Source organism: Heterodontus francisci, chromosome 7 (genome assembly GCF_036365525.1).
Source record: "Heterodontus francisci isolate sHetFra1 chromosome 7, sHetFra1.hap1, whole genome shotgun sequence".
NCBI classification, from domain to species: Eukaryota; Metazoa; Chordata; class Chondrichthyes; order Heterodontiformes; family Heterodontidae; genus Heterodontus; species Heterodontus francisci.
In genome coordinates, this window is record NC_090377.1 from 18,482,826 (window position 1) to 18,508,984 (window position 26,159).

The window sequence follows — 26,159 nt, forward strand, 5'->3', positions numbered from 1 at the left end:
TGCAATGAAAGCCAACATACCATTTGCCTTTCTAATTGCTTGCTGCACTAGCTTTTATTGACTCATGAATAAGGACATCTTCATTTTTTTTAAAAAGAGATACAGCACTGAAACAGGCCCTTCAGCCCACTGAGTCTGTGCCAACCAACAACCACCCATTTATACTAACCCTACAGTGATCCCACATTCCCTACCACCTACCTATACGAGGAGTAATTTACAATGGCCAATTTACCTATCACCTGCAAGTCTTTGGCTGTGGGAGGAAACCAGAGCACCCAGCGAAAACCCACACGGTCACAGGGAGAACTTGCAAACTCCGCACAGGCAGGACCCAGAATTGAACCCGGGTCCCTAGAGCTGTGAGGCTGTGATGCTAACCACTGTGCCACCCCAGGTCCCTTTGGACATCAACACTTCCCAACCTCTCACCATTTAAGAAATACTCTGCCTTTCTGTTTTTTCCACCACAGTGGATAACTTCACACTTATTCACGTTATATTCCATCTGCCATGTTCTTGCCCATTCACTTAGCCTGTCCAAATCCCCTTGAAGCCTCCTTGCATCCTCCTCACAACTTACATTCCCACCTAGTTTTGTGTCATCAGCAAATTTGGAAGTATTACATTTGGTCTCCAATTTATATAGATTGTGAACAGCTGTGGCCCAAGCACTGATCCTTGTGTTACCCCACTAGTAACAGCCTGCCATCCTGAGAATGGCCCGTTTATTCCTACTCTCTGTTTTCTGCCTGTTAACCAATTCTCAGTCCATTGCAGTATATTACCCCCAATCCCATGTGCTCTAATTTTGTGGGACCTTACCAAAAGCCTTCTGAAAATCCAAATAAAACACATCCACTAGCTCTCCTTTATCTATGCTACAAGTAACATCCTCAAAAAAAACTCCAACAGACATGTCAGACATTATTTCCCTTTCATAAATCCACATTGACTCTGCCCAATTGAGATTTATTGGGTATGGTTTACTTCTTCAGCCTGGTTTTCCTGAGTTCTGTCCCGAGCTGGCCCCTAATAATTAGCATCACCACATAACTGGTAATAAGGTATCAATAATATAAATGGAGCATCTGCACATGTCTGAAAACATTTCCTTCAACCCATACAACCTTCTGACTCAGAGACAAGAACATGACCACTGAGCCATGGCTAACACCAGGACTAATTCCAAGTAAGCTTTTAACAGTGCCTAATAGGGTAAGCAACGTGCCTGCCACAAGAATGCCTCCGACTGCATCCGTATGCTATTCAGCATATCAAGGACACTTTTCTATTTGAATGTGACTACCAATTTATTGTCAGTTAATGATGAATTAAAAGCCATTTATTTTGTGGACCCACCGACTGAGAGCTGAGTTTAATGTATCAAGTAAGGGAAGCATTTTATATCAGAATGTCTATTTTTGTATAATAGGTGTTTACCAAATTACTGTGAGCATGGCGGAGAATGCTCTCAGTCCTGGAGTACCTTTTACTGTGACTGCACAGGGACTGGCTACACAGGAGCCACCTGCCATAACTGTGAGTAGCATTGAACTGTGTTAAATAGTCACATTAGTACTGACAGCTGTGTAGGCTATACTGATGGATGTTGGGAAGGGTGTGGGGCTGTGTTTTAATAATTAGGTTTTACACTTGAGGCCTGAGACTAAGATTACACACCCAGCCACCTGCCAGAGAGTGGTATTTGGCATGTGGAGCTCAAATGCAATGCGGGAAACATTTAAATCTTACCAGACTGGTGATACACAAGATCACAAGAAATAGGAGCAGGAGTAGACCATATGGCCCATCGAGCCTGCTCCACCATTCAAAACAATCATCGCTGATCTTAGGATTCAACTCTACCTTCCTGTCTGCTCACCATATCCCTTGATTCCCTGAGAGACCAAAGATTTGTCTATCCCAACCTTAAATGTATTCAACAATGGAGCATCCACAACCCTCTGGGGTAGAGAATTCCAGAGATTCACAACCCTTTGAGTGTAGCAATTTCTCCTCATTTCAGTCCTAAATGATCGACCCCTTATCCTGAGACTGTTCCCCATGTTTTAGATTCCACGACCAACGGAAATAATCTCTCAGTGTCTACCCTATCCAGCTTGTTTAGATTCTTGTATGTTTCAATGAGATCACCTCTCATTCTTCTAAACTCCAGAGAATACAGGCCCAATTTACTGAGCCTCTTAACATAGGACAACCCCCTCATCCTAGGGACCAATCTAATGAACCTTCACTGCACTGCATCCAATGGAAGTATATCCTCTCTTAAATGTGGAGACCAAAACTGCATACAGTATTCCATATGTGGTCTCACCAAAACCCTGTACAATTGTAGCAATACTTCCTTATTCCTGTACTCCAATCCCCTTGCAATAAAGGCCAACATGCCATTTGCCTTCCTTATCGCTTGCTGTACCTGCATGTTAACTTTCTCTGTTTCTTGTACAAACACAAGTCTCTTTGAAGATCGACACTAACAAGTTTCATGCCTTTAACAAAATATTCTGCTTTTCTATTCTTACAGCAAAAGTTCATAAAAGTTCAAGTTTGTTTTAATTCTTCTACATTGGGCTTGAAGTGCTGTTTCCTGTTTCACGGGGTCATCCACCTCGATTGGCTGGAGAGGTGGGGGGGTGGGTGGGGGGGAGGTGATGTGTGGGCAGGGGGTTGCATGGGAAGGGAAATAATTGCTACAATTGTGTGATGGCCCTTTTGACCTGGTTATAATTACTTTTTCTTTATCCCATTGTGCTCTGTTATTGATTGTAATGTGCAGCCTTTAATTTTTAACGCCTCCTGGTGCCTTAGTAATGTTAGCATTCCTTAGACCCAGTGTTCCTAAGACATTGATAATGGGGAAATTGAGATGTATAAGACAAATAAAGGATTTGATAGGGTAGATAGAGAGAAATTGTTTCCTCTAGTTGTGTCTGGGGTGTGGAGGTGTTGGGTGGGGAGGTCCAGAACAATATTAGCGTGAGGCTGTTCAGGGATGATGTCAGGAAGCACTTCTTCACAGAAAGGGCAGTGGAAATCTGGAACTTACCACCCCCCCCCCCCCCCCCCCCAAAACTTCAAAAGACGAATGGGCAGAAAAGAAGTACTTTAGAACATCAAACAACACAAGGTACAGGGTGGTGAGGCCAGGAGTGATTGGAAATTTCTAAATTATTATTGTTAAAGATAGATTGAAAGATAGATTTTTTTTGTTAGTTAAAGTTATAAAGGGTTAAGGAACCAAGACGGGTAGATGGAGTTGAGGTACAAATATACCATGATGTATTTGAATGGCAGAGTTGGCTCAAAGGGTTGGATGTCCTATGCCTGTTACTATGTTCCGATGAAATACTTTGAATTAAGTATTCTTGACACCAGCTTTCTATTTGAAAGGATCTATCCAAATTGGAGTTGATGTATTCAGCGACTGGCGTGACTTCAGGATGAAAACCCTGTAAGTGGTGGAGGAAGCCGGAAGTTAATCAAACAGCTTCCTGCTTCTTTCCCCACTGCGAATTCCTCATAGACTCCCTGCAAAATGGGTGGGAAATCAGTGGGCAATATAGGCCAAAGAGTGCAATCTTGAAAAGACAATGAATTGGGAGAAAAAAATTGTCAAGCCTTCAACGGATCATTTAAACTGGAGTTCATTTAGGATCGTCTCAGCTCTTAATAACCATACGTAGCAAGTCATAGCCAGTCATCAGCATGCCTGGAGGGTGCTTTTGCTTGTGATTGTTAGGCCAGTGGAAAAAGATTGGTTACGAGAGGTACTTACACAGGGGTTTCCTGGGTCAGCTCATGCACATATACATTGGAATAATGATTGACATAAATCCAGTGCAAAGCAGGCTGAAATGCATGGAAATTAGAGCCCATCCTTTAAAAAGCCATTATGGCTGTTCACTTCAGTGGCAGCCTGGAGGACAACAATGTTAACTCACTTGACCATCAATAACTTCACTACATGGTTCATAATTTTTTTATCATACTTGAGAAGAATATTTCTACTGTATGACCATTTGCACTGTAGCCAATTTGCATGACATTAATTCAGACTTGACACCAGTTGGCTTCCAGCAATCCTTTATTGTACTCAATCAACTCTCAACATACGTAGTGTTTAAGCAATAGCACCACAAAGAAGTAAAAAATATTACCCGTTTCTCCCTCAGACAGAGGTCATCATCCTTGCATGATCTTCCGCTCAGGTCTCCACTGTCTCAGCCTCTATAACTCAAGTTGTTTAAACTCACTTTTCTGCTCTGCAGGTCATATGTGCCTTTCTCCATTTTGGAGTTGTTTTTCACACTTTTCTGCTCCTTTCCTTAACCTACTTAGTAGAAACTACTTGTTTTATCACCTTACTTAACAATACCCTTCTGATTTCTGGGTAGATTCTCACGAGATAATTCTGCTATTTCTAGCTACGTTGTATTTCTTATAAGTGTGAGCTGTTTCAACTTTGAACACTCAATCTTACAGCATCCAGCAGACAGACAAGATGACAGGGCATGGCACCAGGCCAGAGATCAAGAACCTAGTACTTTTCTGACTCTGACCTCCTGGACGTAATTATACTTTAAAAACAATTCTTACACGGGATGTGGGTGATGCAGGCTAGACCAGCATTTATTGCCCATCCCTAATTGCCCTTGAGAAGGTGGTGATGAGCTGCCTTCTTGAACCGCTGCAGTTCATGTAGTGTTAGGAAGGGAGTTCCAGGATTTTGACCCAGCGACAGTGAAGGAACGGCGATATAGTTCCAAGTCAGGATGGTGTGTGACTTGGAGGGGAACTTGCAGGTGGTGCTGTTCCCATGCAACGACTGCCCTTGTCCTTCTAGATGGTAGAAGTCACGGGTTTGGAAGGTGCTGTCGAAGGTGCCTTGGTGCGTTGCTGCAGTGCATCTTATAGATGGTACACACTGCTGCCACTGTACATCAGTGGTGGAGGGAGTGAATGTTGAAGGTGGTGGATGGGGTACAAATCAAGCGAGCTGCTTTGTCCTGGATGGTGTTGAGCTTCTTGAGTGTTGCTGGAGCTGCATCCATCCAGGCAAGTGGAGAGTATTTCATCAGACCCCTGACTTGTGCCTTGTAGATGGTGGACAGCTTTTGGGAGTCAGGAGGTGAGTTACTTGCCACAAAAGTCCTAGTCTCTGACCTGCTCTTGTAGCCACTGTACTTATTTGGCTGGTCCATTCAGTTTCTGGTCAATGGTAACCCCCAGGATGTTGATAGTGGGGGATTCAGCAATAATAATGCCATTAAATGTCAATGGGAGCTGGTTAGATTTTCGCTTGTTGGAGATGGTCATTGCCTGACACTTGTGTGGTGTGAATGTTACTTACCATGTATCAATCTATTAGATTCCTAGGACATTGGGACTGGTTCTGGGGGAGGTGGGACCAGTACAAACTGGATGGGTTACACCTGGGTAAGACCGGGACTGAAGTCTTAAGGGGAGTATTTGCTAGAGTGGTTGGGGGTGAGTTTAAACTGAAATGGCAGGGGGATGGGAACCTTTGCAAGGAGTCAGAGGAGGGGAGAATCAAAGACAAGAACAAAAGACAGTAAGAGGAATAAGAAAAGTGATAGGCAGAGAAATCAAGGGCCAGAATCAAACAGGGTCACAGTGAAAAATAGTGGGAAGGCTGAAGGCTTTGTGCCTTAACGGGCAGAGCATTTGCAATAAAGTGGATGAATTAATCACACAAATAGATGTAAACGGGTATGATATAGTCGGGATTATGGAGACATGGCTGCAGGGTGACCAGGCATGGGAAATGAACATCCAGGGATATTCAGTATTTAGGAAGGACAGACAAAAAAGTAAAACGCATTGGAGTTGCATTGCTGGTTAAAGAGGAAATTAACGCAATAGTGAGGAAGGATATTAGCTCTGACAATGTGGAATCTGTATGGATAGAGCTGAGAAACACCAAACGGCAAAAAAAATGTTAGTGGGGGTTGCATATAGACCCCCAAACTGTCATGGTGGTGTTGGGAATGGCATTAAACAAGAAATTAGAGACCATGCGATAAAGGAACATCTGTAATTATGGGTGACTTAATAGATTAGATTAGATTAGATATACAGCACTGAAACAGGCCCTTCGGCCCACCGAGTCTGTGCCGACCATCAACCACCCATTTATACTAATCCCACACGACCATATTCCTACCAAACATCCTCACCTGTCCCTATATTTCCCTACCACCTACCTATACTAGTGACAATTTATAATGGCCAATTTACCTATCAACCTGCAAGTCTTTTGGCTTGTGGGAGGAAACCGGAGCACCCGGAGAAAACCCACGCAGACACAGGGAGAACTTGCAAACTCCACACAGGCAGTACCCAGAATCGAACCCGGGTCCCTGGAGCTATGAGGCTGCAGTGCTAACCACTGTGCCACTAGATTGGGCAAATGAAATTAGTCACAATACCGTAGAGGAGGAATTCTTGGAGTGTATACGGGATGGTTTTCTGGATCAATACATTGAGGAACCAACTAGAGAACAGGCCATCCTAGACTGGGTATTGTGCAATGAGAGAGGAATAATTGACATTCTAGTTGTGCGAGATGCCTTAGTGATGAGCGACCATAATATGATAGAATTCTTCATCAAGGTGGAGAGTGACGTAATTGAATCTGAGACTAGGGTCCTGAATCTTAATAAAGGAAACTACGAAGGTATGAGGCGCGAGTTGGCTATGATGGATTGGGAAATGTTACCTAAAGGGTGACAGTGGATCGGCAATGGCAAACATTCAAAGAGCGCATGGATGAACTGCAACAATTGTTTATTCCTGTCTGGCGCAAAAGTAAAATGGGAAAGGTAGCCAAAGCATGGCTTACAAGGGAAATTAGAGATAGCATTAGATCCAAGGAAGAGGCATATAAATGTGCCAGGAAAAATAACAGACCTGAGGATTGGGAGCAGTTTAGAATTCAGCAAAGGAGGACCAAGGGATTGATTAAGAAGGGGAAAATACATTACGAGAGTAAGCTTGCGGGGAACATAAAACCAGACTGTAAAAGTTTCTATAGGTATGTGAAGAGAAAAATATTAGTGAAGACAAATGTAGGTCCCTTACAATCAGAAACAGGGGAATTTATTATGGGGAATAAAGAAATGGCTGACCAACTAAATGCATACTTTGGTTCTGTCTTCACAAAGGAGGACACAAATATCATACCAGAAATGTTGAGGAACACAGGGAGGAACTGAAGGAAATCAATATTAGTAGAGAAATGGTGTTGGGGAAATTGATGGGATTGAAGGCCGATAAATCCCCAGGGCCTGATGGTCAACATCCCTGAGTACTTAAGGAAGTGGCCCTAGAAATAGTGGATGCATTGGTGGTCATCTTCCAAGATTCTATAGACTCTGGAAATGTTCCTACAGATTGGAGGGCAGCTAATGTAACCCAACTATTTAAAAAGGGAGGTAGAGAGAAAACAGGGAATTATAGACCAGTCAGCCTGACGTCAGTAGTGGGGAAAATTCTAGAGTCCATTATCAAAGATTTTATAGCAGAGCACTTGGAGAACAATGGTAGAATCGGATAGAGTCAGCATGGATTTACAAAAGGGAAATCATGCTTGACAAATCGACTAGAATTCTTCGAGGATGTAGCTAGTAGAGTTGATGAGGGACAGCCAGTGGATGTGGTTTATTTGGAATTTCAGAAGGCTTTCGACAAAGTCCTGTATAAGAGATTAGCATGTAAAATTAAAGCGCATGGGATTGGGGGTAGTGTATTGCGATGGATAGAAAATTGGTTAGCAGACAGGAAACAAAGAGTAGGAATAAACGGGTCTTTTTCCGAATGGCAGGCAGTGACTAGTGGGGTACTGCAGGGATCGGTGCTAGGACCCCAGCTATTCACAATATATTAATGATTTAGGTGAGAGAACTAAATGTAATATCTCCAAATTTGCAGATGACACAAAACTGGGTGGGAGGGTGAGTTGTGAGGAGGATGCAGAGAGGCTTCAGGGTGATTTGGACAAGTTGAGTGAGTGGGAAAATGCATGGCAGATGCGATATAATGTGGATAAATATGAGGTTATCCACTTTGGTAGCAAAAACAGGAAGGCAGATTATTATCTGAGTGGCTATAAACTGAGAGAGGGAAATATGCGACGAGACCTGGGTGTTCTTGTACACCAGTTGCTGAAGGGAAGTGTGCAGGTGCAACAGGCGGTAAAAAAGGCAAATGGTATGTTGTCCTTCGTAGCGAGAGGATTCGCGTACAGGAGCTGGGATGTCTTGCTGCAATTATACAGGGCCTTGGTGAGGCCACACCTGGAATATTGTGTGCAGTTTTGATCTCCTTATCTGAGGGAGGATGTTTTTGCTATAGAGGGAGAGCAGCAAAGGTTTACCAGACTGTTTCCTGGGATATGAAGAGATGACATATGACATATGAAGAGATATTGAGTCGGTTAGGATTATATTCGCTGGAGTTCAGAAGAGTGAGGTGGGATCTCATAGAAACTTATAAAATTCTAACAGGACTTGACAGGGGGTAGATGCAGGAAGGATGTTCCCGATGGTGGGGTAGTCCAGAACCAGCGGTCATAGTCTAAGGATACGGGGTAAACCTTTCACGACTGAGATGCGGAGAAATCTCTTCACAGAGAGTGGTGAGCCTGTGGAATTCACTACCACAGAATGCAGTTGAGGCCACAACATGTTTTCAAGAAGGAGTTAGATATAGCTGTTGGGGCGAATGGGATCAAAGGATATGGGGGGAAAGCGGGAACAGGTTACTGAGTTGGATGATCAGCCCTGATCATAATGAATGGCGGAGCAGGCTTGAAGGGCCGAATGGCCTATTCCTGCTCCTATTTTCTATGTTTCTATTCCAAGCCTGAATGTTATCCAGGTCTTGTTGCGTATGGACATGGACTGCTTCAGTATCTGAGGAGTCTCGAATGGTGCTGAACATTGTGCAATCATCAGTGAACATCCCCACTTCTGATCTTCTGATGGAGGGAAGGTCATTGATGAAGCATCTGAAGATGGTTGGGCCTAGGAGACTACCCTGAGGAACTCCTGCAGTGATGTCCTGGGACTGAGATGATATACTAAAGAAGCACAGACTTTTGGGTGTCTGTGCCAACAAGCCTGCCAGAAATGTCATTTGTGACACCCGGAGGGAGGTGGCATTGGCATTTGTTCTGCATCTAGGACTGCAGAACAGTGCCAAAAAAGGTTCACTGACCTCACCAAAACGGGGAAGGTAACACAAATCACACTTTAGCAGACTATATCTACAATAGGACCATGTGCACTATAACCAAGTCATATGTCTTTAATTCAGACCTGGCACCAATTAGAACCTGGCTTCTGATGAAGGGCTATGCCGGAAATATCAAAGTTGCTGCATTCTTCACAGATGCTGCCTGACCTGCTCAGTGTTTCCAACAGTTTCTGTTGTGGTTACAGTATGTCACTGTTGCATCTCCCTATGCTGGAGTCACTATTTAAAATTTCCATCTAAAAACTCTTTGAGGAAGTAATGACTGTACATAGTGAAAACTGAATTGAATCATCCATGCCCTTGGAGAAAGTTCTGGAGTCAGATCTCTTACTTGTCATGCAAAGTGGAAGTTGCATTAAAGATCCTGGCAAGTGCAATAATGTCATGAGTGAGAAAGCGAGAAATTTCAGCACTTGTGATAGTTTTGTGGAAGATTTTGAACTTAAGGAGTCAAAATAATCTGTCCATATTAGTGTGGACAAGTTGACTGCACTAAAAGGGAATTCTTTACCTTTTTTTAGCAGGTGAAGTAGGTGAATTAAGAGCAAAGAATTCTCACATGCTAGTGCACTTTTAACAGTGATATTTAACAAAAATATTTTGCCAAGAATAAATTCAATGACAAAAAAGTTTTCTTTCTCACAAATTATTGTGTTTTCGCTGTGCACTAAAGCATGCCATGTAAATCCTTAATTGAAATTCTACTTTATTCTTCCCCTCCACCCACATTATATTTATAGTCACTTCAAGAATCCAAAAGTGATATTTTCACATAAAATGTGCATTGTTGGTAAAAACAAAACTGCAAAAGTATGTGAGCACTCCTGAATTACCTGAGTAAGCAGGAATAGAGCATCTCATGAATTTAAAGATTGTGGTTCTTTATTTTTTTTTGCTGCGCCTTCAAAATTCTGTGACCTGATTCCCAGGTGATTTTGTTGTTCATCCCATCACCATTTATTTGAGCTAATGCATTTTCCACTGCTATTGTCATAAGTATTCTCAGAGCCAAACTTTTCAAGATCTGTTTTACCCCCTACTAGCAGTTGACATTATGGTAATAGAAACGTACTGTACGGATACTGAGCTTTCCTTTTCTATATATAAATAGCCAGGTATAAGCAGTCCTGTGAGACGTACAAACACACAGGGAATACATCAGGCTTCTTCTCCATTGATCCAGATGGCAGCGGCCCACAGGGACCTTTGCTTGTCTCCTGTAACATGACAGGTAAGAATGTCCTTTTTAAGTTTCTAAGCATGCTCGTTTACATCTTGCCAACAAAGCAGAATTGACAGTAAACACAATTATAGCATGAATCCATAAAATACGTTGGGACAAAGTGATTGGGAAATTTGCCGTTCAAATACAAGAAGAGGCAGTAACTGAAGCAATTGTTAACAAGATACGACCCTTGCCAAATTAGATATTGATTAATTCTCCACTTGCCCACATTTGTTATACTCAAAGTGATAATTCAGTCATACTGCAGGCTCATGCAATTAGCTTGCACTAATTTCCTTGTGGTTTTTAATGGGAAGGTTCATTCTTAAAATATCCTGCTCCAAGCTCTCTACTAGTCTCCTGCTGTATTGCCCTTTGTGGGATCTTTGCATTGATATAGCTATGGGATCTGCTACAGAGTAAATACTTTTTTCATTATTTTAATTTTGATAAAGGATGACTCATTGTGTAACTACGCCCTGCTCAGTATCAGCCGTGGCTCAGTTGCCTGAGTCAGTAGGTTGTGGGTTCAAATCCCACTCCAGAGATGCGGCAACAAAATCTAGGCTGACATTCTAGTGCAGTACTAAGCACTATCGGATGCACCTGTCTGCCCTGTCAAGTAAATATAAGAGATCTCACGGCAGTATTCAAAGAAGAACAGGGGAGCTCTCCCAGTATCCTACAAACATTTATCCCTCAACCAAAACCTAAAACAGTTTATCTGGTCTGTACCTCATTGCTGTTTGTGGGGTCTTGCTGTGCGCAAATTGGCAGTTGCGTTTCCTGCATCACAACAGTGACTACATTTCCAAAAAGTATTTATTTGGCCACCAAGCACTTTGGGACATCCTGAGGTCGTGATTGGTACTATATAAATGGAAGCCTTCCTTTTCTTTGTATCTGTCTTTCTCAGCCTTTCTAGCTCTCTCTCTCTCCTTTAAGATGCTCCTTAAAACCTATCTCTTTGGCCAAGCTTTTAATCACCTGATAACTCCTTCTTTGGCTCAGTGTCACATTTTTTGTCGTATTACCCTCCTGTGAATTGCCTTGAAACATTTTAATCCACGTTGTTGTTGCCAAAGAAAGCCTTGTGCCCCTCTGGCCATAGCTGTGGATGTGCAGGTACCAGCAGGTGGGCACCATATCTCTGATGCTGCAAGAGCTGCCAGGCATCGCTTCATTGTTCTTCCTCAGTCTGATGGGGGGGGGGGGGGTGCAGAGGGAAAGGGAGGGGGGGCAGAGACAGAGGGAGGGGGGTGCTCAGAGGGAGAGGGAGTAAAAGATCAAAGTTTGGGAGAGGCACATTGCTGACACAATTTGTTCTTCTGGAAGTAGTAGAGCAATTAGCACATCCACATGATCAGGTCCCAATCTCCTCTATTTTTTGGGTCGGAGCAAGCAGAGGATGGGTGCCTCTCCACAAGGAAGAAACTCTGCACAAATCCATCTAGGAACTGCAATAGGCTTCAGCCCATTCCAAGAGTTGCATTGCAGAGGTCATTGAAGGTAATTGGCAAAAGAACCTGTGGCGACATGAGGAAAAGCTTTTTTACTCATCGAGTGGTTAGAATCTGGAATGCACTGCCTCAGGGTGTGGTGGATGCAGGTTCAATTATGGCTTTCAGAAGGGAATTGGACCATTATCTGAAGAAAAACAACTTGCAGAGCTATGGGAAAAGGCGGGATCGTGGGATTAGCTAAATTGATCTTGCAGAAAGCCAGTGGGGTCTCGATGGGCCGAGTGGCCGCTTTCTGGGCTATAACAATTCTATGATTCTGTGATTGTCGAAGTCAGGGAACAGATTTCCTGCCTGACCTCATGGATAGTGGACGCTGCGTAATACGGTGGATTTATAGAAAAACATTTGCATTTATATAGTGCCTTTATTGACCTCAGATGTTCCCAAGTGATTTACACCCAATGAAGTACGTTTGGTGTGTAGATACAGTTGTACTGTAGGAGACGTGGCAGCCACCTTGCACACAGTAAGCACCTAAAAACAACAAAATACTAGCTAATCATTTTTTAGTGATGTTAGTTGAGGAATAAATATTGGCCAGGACATTGGGAAGAACTCCCACACTCTTCTTCAAAGTAGTACCATGGGATCCATTGCATCCACCTGAGAGGGCATATTTCAGTTTAACATCTCAACTGAAAGACAGCTCCTCTGACAGAGCAGTGCTCCCTCACTTCCCGGAGCGTCAGCCTGGATTTTGTGCTCAAGTCTGTGCAGTGGAACTTGAATCCTTTTCTGACTTAGAGGCGAGAGTACTACCAACTGAGCCATGGTGGACGGGTGGCCCAAGCCCGAGAAAAGCTGCCTGTTAAAAGTAGGCTGCTTTCTGACAGCCTGGGGGTGGGGAGGCCCTCCCGTTCACGCACCCTATGCCCAATTCAGGGTTGCCCCCAATGCCCAACCACCCCCAATGTCCAACACGCCCTGCCCCCCGTTCCCCCAATCGACAACCCTTGCCTCGTTGGGACCCAACTGATTGCCCCCAGTCAGGCCCCAAAAACGTACCCCGCCTCCGGGACTCCCCGACATCTTCCATCTTCAACTGGGTTGTAGTGCCAGCTGTGGCCACCGCTCCTGGTGGCACTGCTGGGACAGAGAGCTGCCGGCCCGCTGATTGGCCGGCAGCGCCATTATGCAGGACTTCCTACCTCAATGAGGTGGAAGTCCAGCCTCAGAACAATTAAGGGCCTGGGGACTGCAAAATGTGGTCCAAATCCCCAGGCCAGGTGGAGGCGGGTTCACCACCGACTTTTCAGTCGGTGGACGGCTCCCATCTGCCAAGGGTAAAATTCCGGCCAATTACTTTGCAGCCAGAAAACTCTGTATCAGGATTAGTTAATGGGAGAACATCATTGTACTTGTCCTCAGGAGAATGGTGGACAGAGATTTGCTAAAGACTGAAAACGTACATGTCAAGCAAAGTAATTTCATAACATAAATATCATACAGTATCTTCCTTCACCAACAAAAACCAAAGGAAAAAAATCTTGTGAATTGCCAATTACAAATTAATACTTGTCCATATTTATGATCAGTAGGGCAGATAGAAATTGCACTATGTATCAGAGAGACCACCCTGGGAGAACTGAGCTGAATGGAGCCTCTGCGTTTTTGTCTTATACTTATGGGTCGGCAAAGTGCTAGACCTGGAACTCAGGACCTGCAATACAAATTATATAAATTATAAACAAAACATTGGGGTTCATTTCTAGAGGAATAGAATTCAAAAGCAGAGAAGTTATGGTAAACTTATATCAAACCTTGGCTGGATCACATTTAGTGATGATGTTCTCAGTTCTGGTCTCCATATTACAAAAAAAGAGGCTCTAGAGAAGGTGTTAAAAAGATTTGCAAACATGGTACCAGAACTGAGAAGTTAAAATGAGGAAAGACTGAACAGGCTGGGGCTCTTTTCTCTAGAAAAGTGAAGGCTGTGAGGTGACCTGATGGAGATCTTTAAAATTATGAAGGAATTCAATAGGGGAGACGTAGAGAAAATGTTTTCACTTGTGATGGGAGTCCAACAGTGGAGGTAATAAATATAAGATCGTCAATATTAAATGCAATTTGGAATTTAGAAGAAACTTGTTTACTCAGAATGGTTATAAATGTGGAACTTGCTACCACAAGGAGTAAATTAGTAAGGACAAATAGCATAGATGTATTTAAGGAGAAGCTAGATAAACGTGAGGCAGAAAGGAACAGAAAGATATGTTAATAGATGAAATAAGGTCGAAGGAGACTTAAGTCGAGCATACAAACCAGCATGGACTAGTTGGGCTGAATAGCCTGTTTCTGTGCTGTAAATGCTATGTAATACATTGTAAATTGAATTTAACATCTCTTGAGCTTGAAGATTGATTTAAGTTAAGTATTAGCACTCCATGCGGAATTCCGATGGACAATGAGCAAGGTCGATAATCAGAGTGCAGATAGTGGTCCTCGCACTGGAGGCTAATGTATTATTCTTGTTTCTAAGCTGAAAGTGCAAAATAAGTAAATTCCAGTTTAAATTCAGTGCACAGCAGCTCTAATGCTAAGTGCATAATCATAATGACGACAGATTGGTTTATGGGTAAAACACCAATTGATTTTTCTGTTTAACACTCTTGTACCAAGCTCTACAATGAGCTGTAATGTTCCATTAACATTTTCTACTCATTATTCTGACAGAAGATAGAACCTGGACCATAATTCAGCATAACAACACGAAGGAAACCAAATTGCAAGGTTCTCCCAATGTTGACAAGCCTTACATCGTGTCTTTCAACTACAGCGCCAACATGGAACAACTACAGACCATGATTAACAGCGCTGAGCACTGTGAGCAGGAAATTGCCTACCACTGCAAGAGGTCGCAACTCCTGAATACACCTGGTAAGTGTAGCCACTGATGCCTTTAATTGCGCTAAGTCAACAGGAAGAAAGCCCTGAATGTGCAGTGCATTTCCCTCTCCCCTGCTGGCGTGGTACAGAGAGGGCTGCGAAACTGGTCTTTGACACTCAGTGTTAATGTGGTAACAAAAACAAGAAATGCTGGAATCACTCAGCAGGTCTGGCAGCATCTGTGGAAAGAGAAGCAGAGTTAACGTTTCGGGTCAGTGACCCTTCTTCGGAACTTAATGTGGTAAGCTGTTGTACTCCATTAGGGTGGTCTCCATTCATCAGTCCACCCTCAAAGAAAGTGAAAGAGAGACACATACAAAAACTACCATAGTTAGGAGGAAAGTTCCACAAACAACAATGAGATAAGTCACTAGATAATCTGTTTTGATGATATTGGTTGAGGGATAAATGATTGCCAGGACACTGCTCTTCTTTAAGTAGTGCCATGGGATCTTTTATATCCACCTCAGAGGGAAGACGGGATCTCAGTTTAACATCTCATCTGAAAGACAGCAGATGCGACAATGCGGCACTTTCTCAGTGCTGCACTGAAGTGTTAGTCTGGATTTTGTGCTCAAATCCTTGGAGTGGGGCTTGAACCTGGAACCTTCATACTCTGAGGTGAGAGTGCAACCAACTGAAGCATGGACAAATAAACTGAAATTGCTTTCATTGGAAAGAGGATACTTTGGGGCCACCCAGCAGGAGATTCCAAATTATAAAATAGATTGATGACATTTCTAAGGACCTCTTATTCATTTTAACAGTGGATTCAAATACCAGGGAAAATAGAAGTAGATATGTAGTGAAAAAGAATTTCAGGAACTGCTATTTCACACCCACAGAAATTTACATTTGGAATAAGTAGCCAGGGAGGCCCTTGAAGTAAATCCATGTTTATTGTTTTGTCTAGCATGCGTCTGTCATGCTTTCGGTGTCACGTCTCACACTGTTGAATGTATAAAAGACAGGAAGTTAAAACCAGTCATTTCATGCTGTATTTTGTTCTTACCTGGTGTCTCATCAAAAGCTGCTGTCAATCTACCTTAGCAGTTTGTGTCCAATTGCTCTCAACAGGTGCCTGTTTAGACCACTGCCCCGAAGGAAGTACCTGTGCAGTTGGCATAAAGGTGTGGGTCAAGTCACAGACAATTCCATTTACCTTCGCAAATGGATATAAAAGGTCCCCTGGCACTATTTCAGAGAAGCATAGCAAAGTTCTCCGCAGTATCCTGACCAATATTTATCCCTCAAACAGCATCACTAAAACAGATTATCTGATCATTCTCCCATTGCTGTTTGTGGGAGCTTGCTGTGCGCAAATTGTCTGCCACATTACATTATACATTACAACAGTGACTATACTTCAAAAGGACTTAATTGGCTGTAAACCATTTTGGGATGTCCTGAGGTCGTGAAAGCTGCAATATAAATGCAAGTCTTTCTGTTTAACCCACCTTGAAATGCTTTCCCTGAGAGACTGTTCCATTTATTCACTATTCTATGCGCAACTTGGAGGAGGGAGTGAAGTTTCTCATTTGAGACTTGTTATATTTAAACCTGGGCACTAATGTCTGATACTAATGGGTGGAGGCATGGGCAGAAAGCTGATTTCAGCTGCTCTAAGTCCTTTTAGTTGTTTCAACTAAAACTCCCAGCTCAGAATTGACAGAGTGTATCAGGCCAGTAGTTTGTCAAAGTAGACATTAAGATAACTGAGAGAAAATGTCTGGTTTAGTTTTGACAAGTGGCTGATTTTGTGTTGCATTGTGTCTAATAACTTTTACACATTTCTTCCTGAGACTTTGAGTGGAGTGATTTATGGTACCACTCAATGTGAATTGAAATCTTGTTGTTTATTCCACAATCACATAAGGGATGAGGGACTCGAGAGATCAGAAACAAGGGATTGCTCTCTTTGGAGCAGAGAAGTTTAAGGGGAGATGCAATAAAGTTGCTCAAAATTATAAAAGGGTTTTGATAGAGTAAATAGGGAGGAACTGTTTCTACTGGTGGGTGGGTTGACAACAGGAGGACACAGATTTGAAGTAATTGGTAAAAGAGCCAGACTGGAGATGAAGAGAATTGTTTTTTACACAATGAGTTGTTCTGATCTGAAATGCGCTGCCTGAAAGAACGGCGGAAGCAGATTCAACAGGAACTTTCAAAAGAAAATCAGATAAATACTTGAAAAGGAAAAATTTGCAGGATTAGGCGTAAAGAACAGGAGAGTTGGACTAATTGAATAGCTCTTAGAAAGAGCCAGCACTTGCACAATGGGCCAAATTACCTCTTTCTGTGCTGTGCGAAGCTATGAAGTAGGACATGTTTGAATCCTTAATAGGAACATCCAAAACACTCACGTTTATTTAATTATGCTTTTTAAGCCAATGTTGTACCATGTATGGATAATGAAACCAGCGCGAGTGCAGATAAATGGTTTGAGCCAATACTCCTATTTTCAAACTGCTCATTAATTGCTATATATAGCAAGCATATATAAATGCCAGTTTGAATCAATATAATGTCTACTTCTGATATATATTAGGCCACAATCTATACTTAGTATTGCCACATTAACTTATTTCTTTGCATTCATCAGACCTAATGAACAAACAAATTAGGAGCAGGAGTAGGCCATTCGGCCCCTTCGTGCCTGCTCCGCCATTTAATATGGCTGATCTGATCATGGCCTCAACTCCACTTTCTCGCCTACTCCCTATACCCTTTGACTCCCTTGTTAGTCAAGAATTTATCTACCTCTGCCTTAAATATATTCAATGACCCTGCCTCCACAACTCTCTGGGGAAGAGAGTTCCAAAGACTCACAACCATCCATCTTAAATGGGGGTCCTGTTATTTTTAAACTGTGTCCCCTAGTTCTAGTCTCTCCCACTTTTCAGCATCCACCATGTCAAGTCCCCTCAGGATCTTATATGTTTCAATAAGATCACCTCTCATTCTTCTAAACTCCAATGGATCCAGACCCAACCTGTCCAACCTTTCCTCATAAGATAACGCCCCCTCCCCCCCAAGCCCAGGTATCAGTCAACTGAAACTTCTTTGCACTGCCTGTAACACATTTATATCCTTTCTCAAATCAGCAGAACAAAACTGTGCAAAACAATCTTGTAGGCCATTTGTGTCCCAGCATTCCTTCACCTATAGCCTCACCAGACCTGCAGCTCTGCACTTCACTGGGCCTCCATTACGTGGTCTGCCTGGCAGTTAGATGTTGACCAAGCCTTCTTGCTCTGCAGTCAAAAGAGGCAAATAAATTCCTTCAGGGAACAAAAAGGGATGTTACAAGGACAGTTATCCCAGCTTCCACACAATGGGCTGGATCTTAAGATCTTGGTGGCAAGCTCAAAACACGTCAAAGAACCGTCGCAACTGCAAGCGCGGTGGCTCATGTAAATAGCCGGGGAAGCCCGCACCCCACAATCTCATGGAGGGGGGCGGGCTGCCCGTCCCCAGCAATGGCGTCAGCTGCCTGTGCCCAGGGACTGGCGCCATTTTTAAAGGGCAGCCATATCTGACGGCATGTTTACATTTTTAAAGAAATATCCCCCAAAATTTAAATAAATATATTTCTTATGCCCCTTTCCCAGCCCCCAACAACAATTACAATTTTACTTGTTCCTCCCCCTTTTACATCTGACCTTCCCCCCCCACCCCCCGAAACTGCACAAAGTTTAAGATTCAAACCTTCCCACCATCCCCTACACCCATTACCTGTATTTGACCCCATTCCCGCATTGAAAATCTGACCTCCTCGCCCCTCCCACCAGTGTGGCACCGTGTTTCCCTGGATGGGGATCTGAAGGCCGGGGGGGGTGGGGGTGGGTCGGCTGCTGCACCGAAGATTGCGGCGTGCCCTCAAGATTGCAGGTAAGTGAATTCACATGTATTCATTTTATTGATTTGCATATTTAAATTATGGTCCCATCACCCAGTGGCGGCGGTGGGAAGGGGGCGGGTGGCGGAGGAGACCACCTCGGAGCCTCGCCGTCACTGGGAGGATCGGGCTGGGCCCCGCTGGCATCGAGGTCCGGAGCCATCGTCAAGCCACCCCCGTCACGGGTCACGATGTTGTGGGCTTGGTAAAATCCTGCCCAGTGTGTGAAGAACCCCATTGAAAAATAACTGTTTAATACAACTATCAGCCCTTAGGATTTCCCCCTGTTCACACGGGAGTTATCTCTGTCTATCAACAATGCCTGATAACATGATTTAAATTGGGGGTCACTGCATTCACAATTGCATGCACTGCTCCACATTTCCTCTCTTTACGAAGCAGCACTCCTCAGACCTACCTGTGAGCAAGATGGCAGTTGTCATTTTGACTCTTAACACAAAGAGGATGAGTAAAATCATTTGCATAATCCGGTAACGTGAATCCCACAAGAAATCGCATGTACATGGAGTTGATGGCCGTCATTAGAAGTTTTGTCAGTATTAGTTCCTGGATTTTGGTCTGTGGAAATACTGAAAAGAAGAATAGACTTTCATTGTTATAATACTTGATCAGAGCATTCGGAAATGTTTTTAAAACTCTTCACCTACAATGAATTGCTTTGAAATGCAGGTGTTATTGTAAGCAAGGGCAGCATCCATTTTGCACACAAGATCCTAGAAACAATGCTTAGAGGAATGCTTTATTTAGTTGAGGGATGAATACTTACAGTAGTTAGCAACTGAGAATTAAAGAAACAAAGAATTACTTGCATTTATATAGCGACTTTCATGACCACAGGATTTCCCAAAGAGCTTTGCAGCCAATGAAGTATTTTTGAAGTGTAGTCACTGTTGTAATGTAGGAAGTGCAGCAGCCAATTTGCGCACAGCAAGCTCCCACGAACAGCAATATGATAATGATCAGATAATCTGTTTTTTTGTGATGATAATTGAGGGATAAATATTGTCTAGACACTGGGGATAACTCCAGTGCTCTTGTTCAAAATAAGGCCAAGGGATCTCTTACATCCACCTAAGAGGGCAAAGGGGGCCTTGGCTTAGCATCTATTCCAAATGATAGCACTTCCAACAGAGCAACTTTCCCTCAGTACCACCTTGGAAGGTCAGCTTCTCATTTTTGAATGTTTTCATGCTCAAGTCCTGGACTAATGCTATCTCCGAGTGCAACTTAACAAGTACCCCAAAGGCCCTGAATGCTGACTGATTTGCAGATTTACCAAGTGAACACCAAGTGAAAGCTACTGAAAAACAGAAGAGTAGACTAAATGAACTCATAATCTTCTGCCTTAGAGACAGGCAAGAGTGCTCCCAATTGAGCCACAAATATATATTGTAGATATTGCAACAAAAATAGACACAACTTATTCTCATTTTTTATTCAACAGATGCATTACGATTATAGCTAGTAAGCAAAATCGAGCATGTTACATATTAATATTAATGTAGTTTGAATACTTTAAAACAGTCAGTTATGTTTACACAGTTGAGTTGGGTACTCTATAAACTGTTTATTTATTAATACATTTTTTAAATGTTTACACCGATAACTTAAAATTATATCTTGACATTTAGTCTACTCTCCTGTTTTTCAGTAGCTTTCACTTGGTGTTAGGCTTGGCAAATGTAAAACATTCCTTCAGATTACAGATTGCAGAGTAGAAAAAATGCAGGTTTCAGGCAAATTTAAAAGTATTTACAAAGTTCTGCTACATAAGGATTGCTCACAACATTGAATTGACTTAGAGCAAGATAGTGAAAACAAAAAAGGCCCAGAGTCATTTACAAAACAGCTGAATGTTATGATAAGGAAACTAGTCTTTTTGGATGGAGAAACTGGGGTTAGACTGAAAGGCCTTATTCACCTATACCTTGTGATCTTGTAGTAGTTGTGCCAAATAGATTTAGTTTAAGTCATACTTAGTTTCGTTCATAGTTGAGGTTAAAGTCTTGTCCAGCCTCCAACTCATTGGCTGACACAATAGTGTCAATAGTGACTCTATTTTCAAGCAGCTAGAGTTAAATATGAGTGAAATAAAAGCCGAGAATGCTAGAAATACTCAGCAGGCGTGGCAGCATCTTTGGAGAGAGAACCAGAGTTAATGTATCAGGTCGATAACCTAACATCAGAACTTCACCTACCTGAGTGTCAAGAAGACTTGAAAATGAATTGATTACAGGACTAGGCAAATTAGTCAGCATACAGGGCCTTTATCTTAGGTACTTGTTAAGTAGTACTTGGAGATAGCATTAGCAGGTCTTTGGACAATAGACAATGGGGGGAGTTTTATGGAGGCAACAGGGCCGGATGGCTGGTGAGAGAGCTGCGTAGCCGTCTCTGCGAAGGCCTGCCAGTATTACGTGCCAATCAGGCAGTTGAGAAGTCACTGGCGGGCCTTTCACAGGATCAGGACCCCAGGAGGGTCGCAAGTCCCGCCCACTGAGAGCTACTGGCCAATCAGAAGATGACAGCTCTTTTGCTCAACAGTGCCGCTGGAGAGGCGGTGACTTCTGCCGGAATGATATCCACTAGCCCCAGGATTGTGGAGCAACCAAGGCCAGAGGTAGCTGATGGCTGGAGGGGTTTCGCAGGGTGGAGGTTGCGGGGGAGGGCGTTGCAGGAGGGTTGGCAGCAAGGGCAGGGGGTGGCTCTCAGTGGGACCCCCCCCTTCCCGATTCTGGGTCTCTCAGTCATGCACTGAGTGCCTTTGAATGAGGGACTCCCCCATCCCCGTCCCACCCCACCCCCACCAACACTCTCCAGGAGACCACAAGCAACCTGCGAAGATTTGCATGTCGTGCTCCCCAAACGGCAACAGGCCCACCTGCCACTAGGTTAATATCAGTGGTGGCAGGAAGAGGCCCTTAATTGGACATTAATTGCCCCTTAAGAGCCTCATTTGATGGCAGGTGAGGAAGGCTGTCCATGGGCCTTCCTGCCACAGACTTAATCGGGAAGGTGGCGGGATCCCCACCTGCCACCATCCTGTCTGTTTAAACCCCCGCCTTGCCTCCAAACCTGTCACAGGAGAGTGCATAAAATACCGCCCAATGTTTGCTCCATTGTGCCTTTGATCCTGCTTGATTGGCAGCTCTTTCCCCAGGGACTTTCATTCTGAAAGATGTATGTGTAGACATCTCTGTAAGACAAATTTTCATCTCAGAGTTTTGGACATACAGCTTTGTAGGTTGGAAGTGCAAAATGGGAATTTGAGTGCAAACGCCACAGTCAAAATCAGTGTATGGAAAATCATTGGGATCACACACCCAAAGATTCACCCCATGCTCCTCGCTCAGCAAATGGTTGAGCTCGAGCTACAGGTCTGGGCTGAAAGGAAAAACAAAGACTTGAATTTATGTAACACCCTTTATGACCTCATTATACTCCAAAGCACTTTACAGTCAATGAAGCACTTTTGAAGTGTAGTCACTGTTGTTATGTGGGAAACACAGTAGCTAATTAGTGCATAGCAAGCTCCCACAAACAGCAACGTCAATGGCCAGATAATCTGGCTTTCTTTAGTGATGTTGATTAGGGATAAATATTGACAAGGACACTGGGAATAACTTCCCTACTCTTCTTTGAAATAGTATCATGGGATCTTTTATGTCCACCTTAGAGAGCAACCGGGGCCTCAGTTTGATGTCTCAAAGACGTCACCTCCAACAGTGCGGTGCTCCTTCAGTACTGCACTGGAGTGTCAGCCTAGATTTTTGCACTCAAGTCTCTGGGGTTGTTTTGCTCTCTACATGGAACTGGTACGATCAGGCAGGGGTGCACTCAGCTCAGTCCCCACCCATCTTTACACCCCGCCAATTTCCCATCAGAAGTGGGATGGTGAATTGCGATGGTATTCAGTTAGATGCATATAAGGGAAAGCTAGATAAACAGATGAGGTAAAAAGGAGTAGAAGGTTATGCTGATGGGGTTAGATGAAGAAGGGTGGGAGGGACTTGTGTGCAGCATAAACATCTGCATGATCTGAATGGCCTGTTTCTGTGCTGTACATTCTCTGTATTTTGTGCTATAGCAACCCTGCAAACCACACAATTCTGTTTAAGAAGGGATTTTAGCTGAACTAGAATTGCAAGGTCAATAGGTTTGCACGAATGCTGAGGTCTTCCTAAAGACATTGGCAATGTCTTTCAGACAGGCAGTTGCACTTTTTTTTTAGGTAACTACATTTCAGTAAGAATCTTGAGATACGGCATATTTTAAATTTTTTTACGATGAACTCAGCTTTCCTTGAATTTTTGAACACTTAGACTTATAGGAGATACATTACTATGGACTGCTTGTGCTGAATAATAAATAGCAACTGAAATATCAACCTGCTTTTTTATCTCCTTTTATTACGTCTCTCGAATAGTGCTTCACTTACAATGAATTATTTGAAGCTTCTTGATGCTGGAAAACTCAGCAGGGCCTGATCTACTTCTCATTGCTGGGAGAGGAAAGGGCTTTCCCATTCCACCTCACTTACGTCAGCAGAGTGGGATCATGGATATTTAGGGCCATTCAGTCGACAGCCATTCCTAACCTTGGTGAGATCACTGCGGTACCAGATCCGGGGTTGGCAATATTTGTGTGAATAATGGAAGATGATCAAAAGGCACAAATACAATTCCGCCAACGAGCATGTTTCCCAGGTCACTGGATACTAAGCAAGGAATACCAAGGTAGGCTGGGCTGGGCCAAGCCACTGCTGGATAATTGGCTCTGGTGTCTTGTTTCACAAATGAACAATCAGAGCTGATGGATGTTTCACTGCAATTGCCAATTCCTATCTGGAGAGCTGCATAAATCCGATCACAAGCTGCAGCATGAAGCTATCAAAAGCTATTCCCATTAGGGAAGGAAATCTGTCGTCTTCACCCAGTCTTGCCGATAGAATCACAAAATAGTGCAGCACAGCGAGTCTGTGCCGACTCTTTTGAAGAGCAATCCAGATAGTTCCACACTCCTGCTCTTCCCACATATCCCTACAATTTTTCTTCTACAAGAGATTGGATAGAGGTGTTCAAACTCATGAGAAGTCTAGACAGAGTAAACATAGAAAATAGGAGCAGGAGGAGGCCATTCGGCCCTTCGAGCCTGCTCCGCCATTCATTATGATCATGGTTGATCATCCAAATCAGTAGCCTGTTCTGGCTTTCTCCCCATACCCTTTGATCCCTTTAGACCCAAGAGCTATATCTAACTCCTTCTTGAAAACATACAAAACATGTTTTGGCCTCAACTGCTTTCTATGGTGCGAATTCCACAGGCTCACCACTTTATGGGTGAAGAAATTTCTCCTCATGTCAGTCCTGAAAGGTTTACCCCATATCCTTAGACTATGACCCCTGGTTCTGGACTCCCCCATCATCGGGAACATCCTTCCTGCATCTACCCTCTCAAGTCCTGTTAGAATTTTATAGGTTTCTATGAGATCCCCCCTCACTCTTCTGAACTCCAGCGAATATAATCCTAACTGACCCAATCTCTCCTCATACGCCAGTCCCACCATCCCAGGAATCAGTCTGGTAAACCTTCGCTGCACTCCCTCGATAGCAACAACATCCTTCCTCAGATAAGGAGACCAAAACTGCACACAATATTCCAGGGCCTCACCAAGACCCTGTATAATTGCAGCAAGACATCCCTGCTCCTGTACTCGAATCCTCTCGCTAAGAAGGCCAACATACCATTTGCCTTTTTTACCGCCTGTTGCACCTGCATGCTTACCTTCAGCGACTGGTGTACGAGAACACCCAGGTCGCGCTGCATAGTCCCCTCTCTGTTTATAGCCGTTCGGATAATAATCTGCCTTCCTGTTTTTGCTACCAAAGTGGATAACCTCACATTTATCCACATTATATTGCATCTGCCATGCATTACCCACTCACTCAACTTTTCCAAATCACCCTGAAGCCTCTCTGCATCCTCCTCACAACTCATCCTCCCACCCAGTTTTGTGTCATCTGCAAATTTGTAGATATTGCATTTAGTTCCCTCATCTAAATCATTAATGTATATTGTGAATAGCTGGGGTCCGAGCACCAATCTCTGTGGTACCCCACTAGTCACTGCCTGCCATTCAGAAAAAGGCCCATTTATACCTATTCTTTGTTTCCTGTTTGCCAACCAATTTTCTATCCATCGCAATACACTACCCCCAATCCCATGTGCTTTAATTTTACACGCTAATCTCTTATATGGGACTTTGTCGAAAGCCTTCTGAAAGTCCAAGTAAACCGCATCCACTGGCTCCCCCTCATCAAATCTACTAGTTACATCCTTGAAGAATTCTAGTAGATTTGTCAAGCATGAATCCCTTTCATAAATCCATGCTGACTGCCCGATTCTACCACTGTTCTCCAAGTGCTCTGCTATAAAATCTTTGATAATGGATTGTAGAATTTTCCCCACTACCGATATCAGGCTGACTGGTCTATAATTCCCTGTTTTTTCTCTACCTCCCTTTTTAAATAGTGGGGTTACATTAGCTATCCTCCAATCTGTAGGAATTGTTCCAGAGTCGATAGAATCTTGAAAGATGACCACCAATGCATCCACTATTTCTAGGGCCACTTCCTTAAGTACTCTAGGATGCGTACCATTAGGCCCTGGGGATTTATCGGCCTTCAAACTCATCAATTTCCCTAAAACCATTTCTCTACTAATACTGATTTCTTTCGGTTCCTCTCGCTCACTAAGCCCTGTGTTCCTCAACATTTCTGGTATGATATTTGTGTCCTCCTTTGTGAAGACAGAACCAAAGTATGCATTTAGCTGGCCAGCCATTTCTTTATTCCCCATACTAAATTCCCCTGTTTCTGACTGTAAGGGACATACATTTGTCTTCACCAATCTTTTTCTCTTCACATACCTATAGAAACTTTTACAATCAGTTTTTATGTTCCCCGCAAGCTTAGTCTCGTTATCTATTTTCCCCTTCTTAATCAATCCCTTGGTCCTCCTTTGCTAAATTCTAAACTGCTCCCAATCCTCAGGTCTGTTGTTTTTCCTGGCAAATTTATATGCCTCTTCCTTGGATCTAATGCTATCTCTAATTTCCCTTGAACGCCATGCTTTGGCTACCTTTCCCATTTTACTTTTGTGCCAGGCAGGGGTAAACAATTGTTGCAGTTCATCCATGTGTTCGTTTAATGTTAGCCATTGCTTATCCACCGTCATCCCTTTAAGTAACGTTTCCCAGTCCCTCATGGCCAACTCGCACCTCATACCTTCGTAGTTTCCTTTACTA

The 26,159-nt window shown here is 43.3% G+C and overlaps 1 protein-coding gene across 1 annotated transcript in view; it reads left to right on the forward strand.

The window, feature by feature from the left end:
• The window catches only part of LOC137371880 (contactin-associated protein-like 5), a 558,385-nt gene that overhangs the window by 135,987 nt on the left and 396,239 nt on the right, over nucleotides 1–26,159 (forward strand). Inside the window, exons 8-10 of the mRNA XM_068034861.1 lie at nucleotides 1,436–1,542; nucleotides 10,412–10,531; nucleotides 14,725–14,925. Coding sequence (XP_067890962.1) covers nucleotides 1,436–1,542; nucleotides 10,412–10,531; nucleotides 14,725–14,925 — 428 coding nt within the window. The remainder of the gene's footprint in view (nucleotides 1–1,435; nucleotides 1,543–10,411; nucleotides 10,532–14,724; nucleotides 14,926–26,159) is intronic.